The 14,483-nt window shown below is 41.5% G+C and overlaps 1 protein-coding gene across 1 annotated transcript in view; it reads right to left on the bottom strand.

The window, feature by feature from the left end:
* The window catches only part of SMC5 (structural maintenance of chromosomes 5), a 647,363-nt gene that overhangs the window by 602,829 nt on the left and 30,051 nt on the right, over positions 1–14,483 (bottom strand). The window contains exons 3-4 of the mRNA XM_069228845.1: positions 11,385–11,437; positions 6,453–6,615 (exon numbers count right to left, since the gene is read on the bottom strand). Coding sequence (XP_069084946.1) covers positions 6,453–6,615; positions 11,385–11,437 — 216 coding nt within the window. The remainder of the gene's footprint in view (positions 1–6,452; positions 6,616–11,384; positions 11,438–14,483) is intronic.

Here is a 14,483-nt window from a genome sequence, read left to right as displayed (position 1 = left end):
CGTATCAATCAAGTATTTGGAGAGGTCAAGGTACAGAGAACTTTCAGTATGCAGGCCGGAAGTGATCTCAGTTTGGTCCATGGTTTTACAGCAATGAAGGAGAAGGAGATTGTGTCTTCAGACATAAAAAAATGCCCATGTAAGCCAGTTAATTATTGACTGAGAAAAAAAGTTTGTCAAAAAGGAGATAAAAACCACCTAGCACAAAAACTTCTGGCGTTGTAATTTCTGCTCAAGAGTAAATTATTGTGAACAATTTTTTGTTGAAAAAGGCAAAGAAATTCTATTGAAGCAATGCTTGTGCAGAGTCAGCCAAATGGTACAGGCAGAGAGGAACTCATGGAGGGCCTAGTTGTCCTATATGCTCAAACAGTCAAAAATCAGCTCTTTGTTTGTCACTGAAAAAACACTTTTATTCTTGCTTTCTAGGAGAACGATACAGTAGGAAGATAGCAAACTATACATAGAGAGGAAATGGACTAACCAAAATACAATCTTAGTCTTGCAGGCAGCAGGCTCCTTTAACAATGAGGGCTTAGGAAGGCTCTTTCCAACCCTCATACCTAAAGGTCAACTGGAAATTAAAAGAACAAAAAGTCCTTCTCTCTGAAATGAATACTTTGCATGAAAAGCACTCACTGTCTGTTTGAAATACATAACTATAAAGCTGATTTTACCTGCAAGTCAGGCTACGGTGATCAAAGAAATATTTTCAAGAGAGATTCTGTGTAGTTATAGTAGTACTTGATAATTTTTGCAAATTCGTTAGGTATGCCAGAAGAGATGTTACAAAGAGACAGCAGCATGAGGACATTTGGAGTGTGTACAACCATGGAGGCGCCAGTTTTCTCTTAAAGCAGACTGTGAAGTAACCGGAATACATGGGCAGCACTGCTGGTCGAAAATACTGCAAGCACTGAGCGAGTGTCAACCAGTTGGAGATTGGACCCTTTTATCAACTCAAAAGAGCATCTTAGTAGTTCATGTAGATTTGGGCAATGAGTTTTAAAGGCACCTGGTGTGCGCAGAAGTATTTCCCACCAGTATAAACTGACATACTTGAGAATTAGCAAAGGATTCTTCTCAGACATGAAGTTTCTTTATAGAAACTAAACTGCAGAAAATACATTCCAGACATTGCAGTTAAGACAGTGATCATAGAGCATGACCATAAGACATCATTGCACAATTTGAAATGTATTGAAAATAATGCAATTAAGAAATAAACTGTTACCATGTAATCTATAGGAAATTAAAGCGAACAAATGAAAGGCATATTTATGGGTGAAAACTTCTGAACCATCCCTGGTCATTCGTAGACCAGCAAAAACAGTTATCTTGAGCAGGGCATGCCAAACACAGGATTACATTGACAAAAGTCATGATGGATGTTTATGAATCCCAGTAACGATTATGTTACTTACCCTGTAAGCATCTGTTTGTGGCATGTAGTGCTGTAAACTCACATGGTCTGCATACTCCTGCCATTTAGTGTTGGGTCCGCAGTGATGCAAGTTGTTTTTCTTCGAAGAAGTGATTCGAGGCACAAGATTGGGTGACGACTCCTCTCTGTAATACTGTGCAAAGGCATCGACTTCTTTGTTAGTTTGTTTTCCCACAGGCAGGTGAGAAAGGAGTGGAAGGAAAGTGTAATGCAACTACAACAAGCATCCAGGGAGGAGGAAGGGCCAGTGTGAATCTACAGCACCACATTCCACAAACAGATTCTTTCAGGGTAAGTAATATAATCCATTTGAAGGCACGTGTGGCTGTAGATAAACAAGCTTTGCATAGACTGTAATGCAGTTTCCCCTGAGAAGCGGTAGCTAGTCTATGGGAATTGCAGTTGTCTGAAAGGGTACGTAGCACTGCCTGATCTACACAGACTTGGTAGCATGCTAAAACATCCACACAGTAGTGTTTCATGAAGGTGTAGACCAAGTAGCAGTTTTACAAATGTCAGCTATGGGAAGGTTTCCAAGAAGACCATAGTAGCTCCCTTCTTACGAGTAGTGTGTGCCCTGGGAGAAGCAGGTAAAGGTCTTTTGGCCTTAATGTAGAAAGTTTGTATACGTTTGACTAACCATCTAGCTATGCTAGATTTGAATATTGGGTTGCCTTTATGAGGTGAGGAAAAGGTTACAAAAAGTTGTCTGGTTTTCCTAAAGTCTTTACTTCTACCTACATAAAACAGAGGAGCTCTTTTGACATTGAAAGTGTGAAGGGCTCTTTCCGTAACAGAATCTGGTTGCGGGAAGAAAACAGGGAGCTCAATAGACACCCTGATTGAGATGAAATTGGGAAACCACTTTAGGTAGAAATTTAGGATTAGTGCAAAGGACTACTTTGTCCCTATGAATTTGAAAGAAAGGCTCTTCTAAGGTTAATGCCTGGAGCTCACAAACACGTCTGAGTAATGTGATGGCGACTAAGAAAGCCACTTTCCACAAGGGAAAATGAAGTGGGCATGAGTGGAGTGGTTCGAATGAGGGACCCATGAGTCTAGTGAAAACAACATTAAGGCTCCACAAGGAGGTCGGGGCAACGTAGGTGGAATAACTTTTTTGAGTCCTTCCATGACAGCCTTTATGACTGGAGTTCTGAATACAGAAATGTGTTGTCTGTTCTGGAGATATGCAGCTATAGCTGCAAGATGTAAACGAGTGGAAGTGTAGGCGAGATTTGCTTTTGAAAGTTAAGCGGGTAGCAGACTATATCTTGAACTGAGGCTTTCACAGGATCAATGTGTGTCGGTTGGCAGTATACAAAACGTTTCCGTTTTGCAGCATAATAAGATCTAGTGGTACTTCCCTAAGAATGTCCATACATTCTACAGGCAAACCAAGGTAACCAAACGTCATGACCTGAGGATCTGTATTGCAAGATTAAGTGACTTGGGCTCTGGATGTCTGATTTGTCCTTGTTTCTGGGTTAGAAGGTCAAGGCCTGTTGGGAAGCTTCTTGTTTGGGACTACTGAAAGGTCGTCCAGGTGGGAGCCACAAGGATCATGGCAAGATGTTTGCCTGATTTTCCGAACTAGAAATGGAATGAGAGGGAGAGGTGGAAGTGGAGGCAAATATCTCTGACCAACTCATCCATAGAGCGTAGCCCTTGGATAGTGGGTGTGGATACCTGGAGGCAAAGTTTGGGCATTTTGAGTTTTCTGCTGTGGTGAAAATGACTGAGGAGTCCCTCACCTTTTGAAGTATGACTAGAGGTCTTGCGGGTGGAGTTCCCACTTGTTGCTGCATCCTGCTGAGCAGGTCTGCAAAGTCATTGTCTGTTCCCCAAAGATACTCAGCCAACGGGTAAATGTGGTGATGGAGATCAATTCCAAAAGGTCTGATATAGGTGTGACAGTTGTTAAGTAAGTGTACCCCAAGGTTCTTATAAATAATACACTGCTCTCATGTTGTCCGTCCGGACTAAGACAACCTTGCGAGACAGGTGAGGAAGGAAGGCTTTCAGTGCTAGGAAGACTGCCTGAAGCTCCACGTAGTTGATGTGTAGGGACTGGTGTTTGGTATCCCAGAGACCATAAACTGCCAAGTATTAGAGATGAGCACCCCAACCTGTTTGTGATGAGTCTGCGGTCAAAATGATGGAAGGCAAAGAGTCTAGAAAAGGCCACCCCTTCAGAAGGTTGTTGGTGTTCCATCATTGCAGAGAACTGCGAATCTGGCAGTCTAACACTAAGCCCTCTTAGGAGCCACTGGGACCATTGGCAATACAGACACTGCTGTTGTGGACGCATGTGTAGTCTGGCATGGGGAACTATGCAATGTGTAAAGCCATCATTCCCAACAGATGCATAATGGACCTGACTGCATAGTATTGTTTTTTTTTGTTTTTTTTTTACTGAAGTAGAAGTGTCTGAAAACTCTGGATGCGGGCTGGATTGGGGTACGCTAACCCCAACTCTGCGTTCTAAATTGCCCCTAGGTAAGGCTAAACTTGTACTGGCTGGAGCTGAGATTTGGGAATGTTGAGAGTGAATCCCAAATTGTGAAGGAGATACACTGTCATCTGAGTTGCAGTTGGCACTGCTGTAATGTACTGGCTTTGATAAGCAGGTCGACCAGGTGAGGAAAGACATAGACTTTCTGTCTTTACAGGTGTGCTGCGACTTCTACACATTTTGTGAACTCACTGAGAGGGGCAGTGACTCCGAAGGGAAGGACTTTGAATGATAATGTTTGCCTGCAACAACTAATCTTAAATATTTTGGTGTGCAAGGTGAATTAGTATGTGAAATAAGGTGTCATCTAGATCAATAGCGGTCAAAGATGCCTTGTTGTAGAAGTGGAATGTCACTGAGGAGTGACCATATGGAAGTGTTCTGAGAGGGTTTATTTATTTAGAGGTCGGAGGTTCAGTATTGGTCTGAGAGACCAGTCTTTTGTCTTTTTTGGGAATCAGGAAGTATACTCCAGAGTCTTGCTGTTGTGACGAAATGGGTTTTATGTCCACCCCCAACCCAAACCCTCACCCCCCCCCCCCCCCCCCCCGGGAATAAGGGCTTTAACCTTTTGCTTGAGGAGGGTTAAGTGTTCCTGCAACAGCCTTTGAGTGAGAGGGGGTATATTGGGAGCTGTGGTAATGAGCTCCAGACAATTGCCATGTTGGATAATTGCAAGGATCTACTGGTCCATGGTGATGGTGTCCCAGATGGTGTGAAAATGTTGGGAGTCTTATCCTGACAGGTGTTGGGTGATCGGGGGTGAAGGCAGCCACAGCTTGGCAGTAATGGAGGATCCATGTGTGGTGGTGCTTTTTCCTCGTTATTGAAGCTCCTGTAGGAGCCTCTGAATTAATCTCTACTGTAAGAGGTTTAGGATTGTCTATGAGATGTGGAAGCCTGTGTTGTGGAGGATTGGCATGTCCCCCTCTACCCTGGTCGCCAAAAGGAGCCCCTCTGTGTGGGAGTCTGGAGGGCACCAATGACGATGGCAGTGTCTGTGTCCTTCTTCAGCTTTTCTAATATGGCATCCACCTGTGCTCCGAACAGGTAGTCTTTATCAAAAGGCATGTTAAGAACTGCCTGCTGGACCTCAGGTTTGAAGCCGGAACACCAAATCCAGGAATGCCTTGTTAGGAAGATGCTAGTATTTACCCCCCAGGCTGCAGTGTTTGTTATGGTTTGACCCTCTGAGACAACTTGTTGTCTCCGTCTACAGTGAGATACTGTAGTAACTCTTCCATTTCATCCCAATGATCCCAATCGTATCAGGCCAAAAGAGCTTCTTGGATTTGGAGCTTGCGCGGTCTAGCATACATTTTATAGAATCTATTCAACCAGAGAAGGGCTGATGTATATCTGGCCTGAATCTTCTGCTTCCGCAGGTGTTGGCTCTGAAGTTTCAGTGCCGAAGGTCTGTGCTTCTGAGGCTTGGCCGGCGCCAAGGTCAAAGCTGGCGGCTGTTGGATCGGTCTTGAGTTCTGGATCGATACCGAAACAACCTTTTGGTCCGAGGCTGAAGCTGATGTTATGGCTTTAGCCTTTGCAGCTATTTTCAGCTCTGCAGCGGAAGATGGGGCAACCAAAACTGTTTTTCGGTACCGACCATGGCCAGATGACAGTGACGGACCAGCAACCTCTATAAAAGCCTGTAGGCCCTTTTTGGGTGGGGGGGGCCTGGGGGAAGGAGGGGTTTGTGGGACGGCAGAGGCCAGAGATACTCACAAACTGGGCAGAGGAAAGCTCATCTCTCAATGTCAAGTTCCCCATCCAACTCAGAGCTGTTCCAGATCGAAAAGGCTTCCTCCTGCGCGGTCGAGTCCTACTGAGCGTGCTCACCTCCGAAGATGTCTGAGTTGTCGTCCAGTGTCTTCTGAGCCATTTTTAGCTGACGGCCCATCGATCCTGAGGGGTCTTTTTTGATCAAAAAGACCGACTGGCGTTGCAGTCGGCCTCGCAATAGTCTGGAGAGAGACAGAGGTTGCACATGAGATGCTGATCGCTGTGCGGGGACTTGCCGTGGCACTGACAGAGGCAAAAAGGAGTTTGTTCCATCAGGGAATCGTTCCTGTTGATTCCAGAGCCACATGGAAGGTAAGCCTGAGATGAGCTCTGGCACCCCAATGAGTGGTTAGAGCCCAAACTTATGAAAACGACGAGAGTGCTGACATAGGAGAAGCAGGATCAAATACAATACCTCTGGAACAGTAAAGTGAGATTGGAGTCGAAAGAAGGAGCGGAGGCACACGCATCCGAACCAGACAGCGGAGAGAAACCAATCTAACAAAGCAGTCGTTGCCCATGCTCAATATCATCGAGTTGCTCGATCTTGTGACTCAAAACACTTCTTCACAGACCCAACACTAGATGCCAAGAGTATGCAAAGCATGTGTAGCTACAGGCACATGCCATCGAACAATAGGTTAATGTATTATGTCCTCACATTTATAATTATGCTTGTGAATACTATAGAAAAGACATACAGATTCTTACCTGAGGAAGAAACTGACAAAGGTTTCCTACTTGGATATTTAAGGCAGCAACCTGTTCTTCCACCATTTTCTGAGAAGCACTTTTTTTGTCGATTAACCACACAGACTGATTGTTCACCACATGAATTTCACGAGTGATAATGATATTTCCAGAAGTCTTCAGCCTAGTTTAAAAAAAAAAAAAAAGAAATTCTAAATTCAATCTGCAAGAGACATTGAGAAGTCAAATCTGCAAGACATGATTTCAGAAGATCGGACCTCATCAAGCTCCAATGTCTCGAGTTGGCCAAGTATGAATTCTAGTATGCACTGCGAGCTTCTTCTCAACAGCAAACAGGATTTTGAGTCTTGCAATTTAATGCTTTCCTTCCTAGTATTATTATCAAGTACATGCCCCAACAGGTGATATGGCTCTGGAAACGGCATGCTTTTCTGGAACTAAACCCAGCCCTAAATTTCCCTAATCAAGTGTGAAAACTTAAATCTGGGACCCAGTCAAGTGTCTGTTATCATTAGTCCCTTCTTCATTCAAACGATAGACTGTTTCCTGGACACAACATACAGCATTGCAAGGGTGAGCTGCTGGCAACTCCCTGGAGCACACACTACATAGCCTGAACTAGTATAGTTACAGTTGCATACAATTTCCAACCAGTAGAAAAGGACAAAAGGCACAATGTAGAGTAAGTGTTGACTACGCAACGTTTTCTACTAAACAGTGTTAAAGGTTGGGTGAAATAATGGGTAGAATGGCAATACCTAAACTAAGGAAAATTGAAAAGGTAATACAATATATAATAAAGAAAACAAAATAAAATGTGAATGTTTTCTACCAATAGCAATAATAAATGTTGCCACCAAATGTTTCCGATCAGAGTCCCAGAACTAAGCAATGATATTAAATAAATTATTAACATAGACCAAGCAATATTTAGCTAAGGGAGAACAGGAACTCGTAACATAGTGGATATCTTACACCTAATGCTTATTTCAAACACAAATAACTCGAGCAATAATCAAAGTTGTGAGATAGCTGTTGACCATAGTGAAATTACCTTGTGTATATGACACTATATATTATTGCTGGTTTGGGACTTTGAGACCAGACTAGACATCAAATTGAGTTTATGAGGTTTGCCCCGTTTGGAAGTCATTTGATAAATTCTGGAGCAATCTGCAAAAGTTGTAATACTAAACCAGGACACTTAATGTATAAGCTTTAAGGCCAGAAATCATAAGGTTGTTATTCATATAGATGACAGAAAGGATTACTGTTGACTCATTAGCAGTATGGATCACTATAAGGATACAAAATAAATTTTGCTAAAAGTAGTATGATGGCTATCTCATGGTTGGCATTCATTTTGCTAGTTATCATCTTTGTTACCTTCAGAATTGTATAAATAAACATTTATGTAATGTTGGACCAGATTAATGTACTTAATACATAGAGGCATTTGCTCAGTTACAAACTACAATTAGGACAATCAGAAAGTGAATGCTGCAGTGACTAATTGAAAGAACTCATGCACTGAACTGAGTGAAACCAAGCAAATGTACACTGAAAACAGGGAGGGTGGGAGTATGGGCCTCCCAGAACAGAATTCATGAAAAAATATGGGAGGTACTTTCTAAGACCCTTGATTGCAAAAGGTTAAAAAAATGGGGAAGAGAGAGTGAAGGAAAGGGGCAAAACTAACCATAGGCGGACTGGAGACATGACTTACACACAGACAATTACTGCAATGATTAAAGGAAAATCTATAGAAAGATTAGGGTTGTAAAAAAGAAAAAACCTATCACTGCCAATGTTATAAAATGAAATGTAGGAATGGAAAGCAGAGATGCAAAACATAGAAGTACTAATTTAATGACATTTATTTTACACTGAAATAAAGCACCCAGCAGGTGAAGTGCTGGAATTTGCAGTGAACAAGAAAACAACAAAAATATTATGGAATTTAGGTTCAATAATGTTGAAAGAGCACAAGAGCCAACTTCAAGACAGCTCTTGAACAAGTAAAACTTTGTAGATATGTCATCACTAAAGGGTGATATAAATTCAATACAAATGACACTACAGTCAAAACACATGTATATTTCCAGATCTTATATTTCTTCAATTAGGAAAAAATCTAGCTTCCTCAATATGATCAAGAGAAAATAATTATTACAGAAGAACATTAGTGAAATTTCAGTTAAATTTAGATCAGAGGTGAAGGACAAATCATGCTGGATAAGTGTTGTAGAATCTTAACAGTAACCACAGCTGTGTGAACCAAATGTCAAAGACGATTTCAATGTCTGCCAGCTAAAGCAACAATTAATTCATACAATCTGCACTTCACTAGGAAGAAAATGTTTAATACTGAGCATCATCAATGGGGAAAATCCACACAAGCACATGAATGACTAGCATATGAAATTCTTAGGTTAACAAAGGTATTATAATGGCAAAACAAATTCATTTCTGATTTTAAAAGAAGAAAATCGTAAACAGAAAAAGGAATAGAATATTTCCAAGTCTAATAACAACAAGCTATAAAATATAATTGAGTTCAATCACCAACCTGCCTCAACAGAACATATAAAGGAGAACACGGATTACTTTGGGTATATTTAATTATTAATTTGACACTTCACAAACAATGAATTTGAGAGCCAATTCTCTTAACCCAAAGTACTTAAATATTAATATATTCACCACACAGGGAATCACTGTTCTCCTTCATATGTTGATAACCAGTGCCTCAGGGACACTGAGGCAGCATTTCCACTGTTCAGAAAGCCCAAAAGCGAGATAAGATAGTGACCGGAAGCTAAACTAAGTCTAATAAAACTTTCTACTGAATTCTCCAGTGCGTGGAGGGGTACACAATGACTAACATTTAAAGCAGGATTTGAGATATTGGTTCATGGAACAGGAGCAGATGGTATGGATGCCAGTGCTTTTGCAGTTACTAGGAGTCATGTGGATTGACTGGACCTACACAAAAGGGCAGCATAGGCTTTCAACATCTCAAGGAATTACTCAAAAATGGCCTCTCAAAACCAGGACCTTTAACACTGTGCCAACAAGCTTCAGACTAGACAAAGAGGATAGAAATCAAACTGTACTACTTCCCAATAACAATTCACCCACATGTTAAGCATGTGTACCACAGTTCCTCATCTTTCCTTTTCTGAGGTATGCCACACAAGATACAGATGGGTTATTTTAAATTGAATTCACTTCATGGTGTATTATTGTTTTGTGTACGGTGCTGAATACATGCATATCTTCTTACAATAGTCTTGATAGAGTAGGCCTTAAGAACAACATGGCAGTTATTTTAAGATAGAATAACAGTTTACAAAGTTCAAAATAGAGTATATGTTTGCCTATCTTAGGGACGTTCTATCTGATTGACTGCGAACAAATAAGCATAACATGAGTAAAGAAGCATATGGCAGCACTTGGAATTCTCAGCAAGCACTGGCAAAGACATCTTTACAAGAGCTATGGGCTTTGGCAATGTGTTTTTACCATGTTGTATGCCAGTGTCGCAGACTGGATTTATTGGAGTAGAGTGTTATAGACTGGATTTGTCAGAGTAGAGTGTCAAAGTGGTGAGGGGAGGGTAGAGCGTCATACAATGGAGCAAAGTTCAGTGGCAGAGAGTGTTGTAGAATGGATTAAGGTAGTGGAGCAGATTGTTTTAGATGGGAGTGGGGCAACTTGTTTTGGACTGTAGTGGAGCAGAGTGTTTTGGACTGGACTGGGGCAGATTGTTTTTGATTAGACTACGGCAGATTTGTTTTGGGATTTAAATCAGGCAGATTGGAATGAGGCTCATTGTTTTAGAGTGGGGCAGATTGAAGTGGTGTAGTGTGGGGTGGGTTCGGATGATTGGAGTGTGGTGGACTGGAGTTTGGCAAGTGGTTTGGAATGGAGAGGGGTGGATTTGATTGGTTTGGGGTGGATTCAATCGAATGTGGTGGATTGATGTGGGGTGAGGCGCGGCAGATTGGATTGGGGTAGATTGGGTAGTACTGCACCATCATGTATTAAAGCATCATTTCAGAAATTACACATAACAAAGAAACAATGCTGCTTCGCAATATTTAAAACAAGATAATCCTAATCATTTGAGAACAGCGCCCAAAAGCAAAAAGAGAAAACATGAGTGCAAAGTAAAAAAGAAGACTTGGTAAAATAAAAGAAAGTTAGCAACAGAAAAAAAAAAAATCTTTGCAATTTTGTTTGTCCTACTGGGCATTTTGTTTTTTGCTAATCACACGTCTTCTGTTTGCATTGCACTAAAAGTTAAAAAGAACAAAATAGTACCTCAATCACATATGAAGCAGTGGACTGGCACTGATTAAGTTGAATCAATCAGTGCTTGGTCCCTGCTCCACAGACAGGAAAGGAAATTATGCTAGGCATGCAGTGACAAATTACAAGGCTGTAAAGAAGAGTGCCAGGTAAGCTATCAAATGGTAAACAACAGGTGGGCTACAAGCCCTTCTTGATAACTGCAGTGTCTTGCATGCTATCGCGTGCTCGACCCTAATAAATTACATGCACAAAGGCAGCATAAAGTGCAAATTAGCTCTCTGATCTGCACAATGCAGATCCCTGGTAGGAGAGGAACAGTTGGTCCCATGCATGGATAAGGGGTTCTATCTTGGCAGCAGCTGCATTTCAACACTGTTAGAGTTAATACATGTTACTGTAGCAAGAACTGCATAATATAATTTTGAGGATTTAGTTGGATGACAAATTAAAACATTTAGCAAGCACAGCATTACATTTGTATATAAATCAGTGTTAAAGTATTGATAGCTACGCATTTCTGAAAATACCACTTTTTTTAAATTAACATTTGCTCACTGTCAAACTTTGTCAGGGGCACCAGAAAAAAAAGAAGATTGAAATGCATATGGTACTTACAGCTCTATTTCAACAAGGCCTTTGGCACACCCACGTTTTACATAAAGACCAACCTGAAATAAAAATATACGTTATTCATCATAGCAATTAATGCATTTTAGCCAGGGTGTCCAACAGAAGTCAGGCAGGGCTGGCTCACACCAGATGTTTAGGATAACTATGGACAATGTACATTATTTCCTTTGAGACTTATTTTATGTGAATGTAACATCTGTGGCTATCCTGTAAATCCAGCAGGTACACAGCTGTCATAGACCCATATTTATAGCCTACCATTCCTCCAACTAATAAGACATCCCTCTCTGTATGAAATAGTACAGCCGAAACCTTGCTTAGGAAATGTTGGTCTCTTGAAAATGAAGAAACTCAAATTCACATACAGCCCCACCCATACCCCAACCCCATAAGACAACTGGTGGCTTTTCAGAAGAAATGCTAGTCTCTGTACATATAAAAAAAAAAAAAAACTAAAGCGATAAACAGTGGGTTGGCTGAAGGAAGGGGAGTGGCGAGTGCAGACTACAAGTGCAAAATAGTCCTCAGAATTTGCAACTTGTGTTAAATCCTTCGTTTTACTCCCTCCTTTTTATTTATTGAAAGATTACAAACCTATATTTCAAGAAAGGGTGAGTGAAATATAAACATAGGTAGCCAAAGCAATTTCGTATGAGTACTTAATCAAGCTGCATTCCTTATCTAGATTTCCCAGAAAAGATGGCTAGACAAAACCACTAAAAGGGCTCAACACTGCTGTTGCAGAGTAGCAGTCCTATATTCAGGAAATACCCCAATGTGATCTCAAAAGATGATTGTCTGAAGACATGCTACCATACCAGAAAACCTATCTAAAAACGTGAAGCCCTACAGTCAATCAAGAAAAATCACATACCATCCACTATATGAAAAATGCACTTTTAATCGAAGAAAGAAGCAGACACATTTCCAGGTTAACAGGAATATCAAGAAGCAACTTGAATAAAAAAGAAAGAACAAGTCTGAAATGTGCCCACCAGAAAACCAGTAGTAACTATTACGAGAGAAAGGCTCAAATTAAGTATCAGATAATGTAGATAAAAGTCTATTCCAGGAGAACACTAGATAGGCACTCTGAAATTGGGGACATAAGTGGACCTCTAAAATGACTCGCACCCGCAGCATTCTGCAAAGTAAATACTCCATGATGTATTCTTTTTGGATAAATTCTACGAGATTTCACAATGATACCAGATTCCTTCAGGTAGATCAATAACGTCATGTTATATGATTATTCAACAGAAATAGCCTGGGCTAGACACATTTCTACTTCTATTCGATTGAAATGAATTAAATGAGTCTGCAGCCTGTGAAAGCCCAAGCACCAAAGAGACACTTTGTGTGGGTTTGTGACAGACAGCTGCTTTCTGCAGCTATGGCATGACTAGAATACAGTTGTTTTTAGGGAAGACATTGGTCCCTGGCACCCTGAGCACAGGTTTTCTCAAGTCATCAGAAAACTGTCAAAGCTGGGAGTGGACCTTTGGATCCATGTCGAATGGCATAGAAAGAATAAAAAAATAAAAAAAATAAAAAAAAATGACCTTGGCATGTAAGGGTTGCCCTTGTGTGCAGCCCTTTTCAGTCACATCCATGGTTTAAGATTCACATGGACCCACCTAAAGGCACACCTCAGCATTGCTGAGAAAATTATTTTGGTTCAGTGTGGTGCTTGAGAATATTCTTAATGTGAGGAATCTGCAGGTTGTAATATCCATTACTAATGTATGTTAGTAGACATCTATACAGCCGAACGGATAAACACCAGCTTCAACAGCGGCAAAACAAATTTTCACAATATTCAAGGATTTCTCCAGAACCAAAGCAGCCACTGGCAAATCTGTGCCACAACCTCTCACACATCTTTTGAATCAAGATCACAATAATATACAGCAACTTAGCCACACAACCAGACCCCCTGACTCACCAGAAGTCTCCAAAGGACAAATGAAGACTACACAATAACCAAGTGGGACACCATCAGCACAGAGTAAATCACAGCAATCATGAGCATCATACTTTCTGGGGCCTCAAAGGACCCCTGCCACCTATATGCATTAAAAAAACAGCTGAACCCCATCAGTGACACAACCCCACCCGTTCCTCGCAATATTGTTACAGCCACCTTTCTGGAACCATGGAAACATGCAGTTGTCAATGCCCTTCTAAAGAAGTCCTCGGCCAACCTGCTCAAAATCACCAACTACCGAACTATATCCCTCCTTCCTTACTCAGTCAAGCTCTTGGGAAAAGCAACAGACAAGAACATCTCCAACCACCTCACCAATCTTTGGCTTCTCAATGCCTCACAATCAGGATTAAGAACCCAACCACAGCACAGAAGCTGCCCTGATAGCTTCAACAGATTACATCTAAGTGATCCTTGACAGGGGGGGGAAACCACAGCCCTCATTCCTCTTGACCTATCAGCAGCCTTCAATACCATCTCCCAGGTCATTCTGATCAGACAACTCCATGAAGCTTGCATCCAGGGACATACCTTTGAGTGGATCTGCACCTTCCTTACCGGAAGAATCCAAACAGTCAACATGCCTTCCTACGCCTCTGAAGCACATGAACGCGGTCCAACATCTACATGAATATTGGCAGATATCATCCAGACTCCTAATATAAACATCCTCACATAGGCCAATGACACGGAATTGATACTGTCCCTCTCGGACAAAACATCCAAAACCAGGAACATGTTCACTGCATCCATGACCAAAGTGGCCACCTGGATGAAGTCCAACTGCCCCAAGTTGAACTTTGACAACACCGAAGTGGTTGTCTGCAGGAAACAGCCCAGCTATGAGACTCCACCTGGTGGACTACAGACCTCAGACCAACCCCAATGCCCAACTCACATGTAACAAAGCTCTGAATAAACAGAGAACACACTGAATGTGGCTGCTCAAGTCAAAGCAGTTGCCTCAGCCTGCTTCAACACCCTAAGAATGCTGAAGAAAATCTTCAAGTGGCTACCAGACAATCACCCTGTATCCAGAGATACCCAACCTGTGCACAAGAAGATTTCAGACAGTCCTGAATGCAGCAGTCAAGATA

This window comes from Pleurodeles waltl, chromosome 1_1, assembly GCF_031143425.1.
Source record: "Pleurodeles waltl isolate 20211129_DDA chromosome 1_1, aPleWal1.hap1.20221129, whole genome shotgun sequence".
Lineage (NCBI taxonomy): Eukaryota > Metazoa > Chordata > Amphibia > Caudata > Salamandridae > Pleurodeles > Pleurodeles waltl.
Note: the sequence above shows the minus strand (reverse complement) of the source record. Positions and strands in the feature narration are given on the sequence as shown.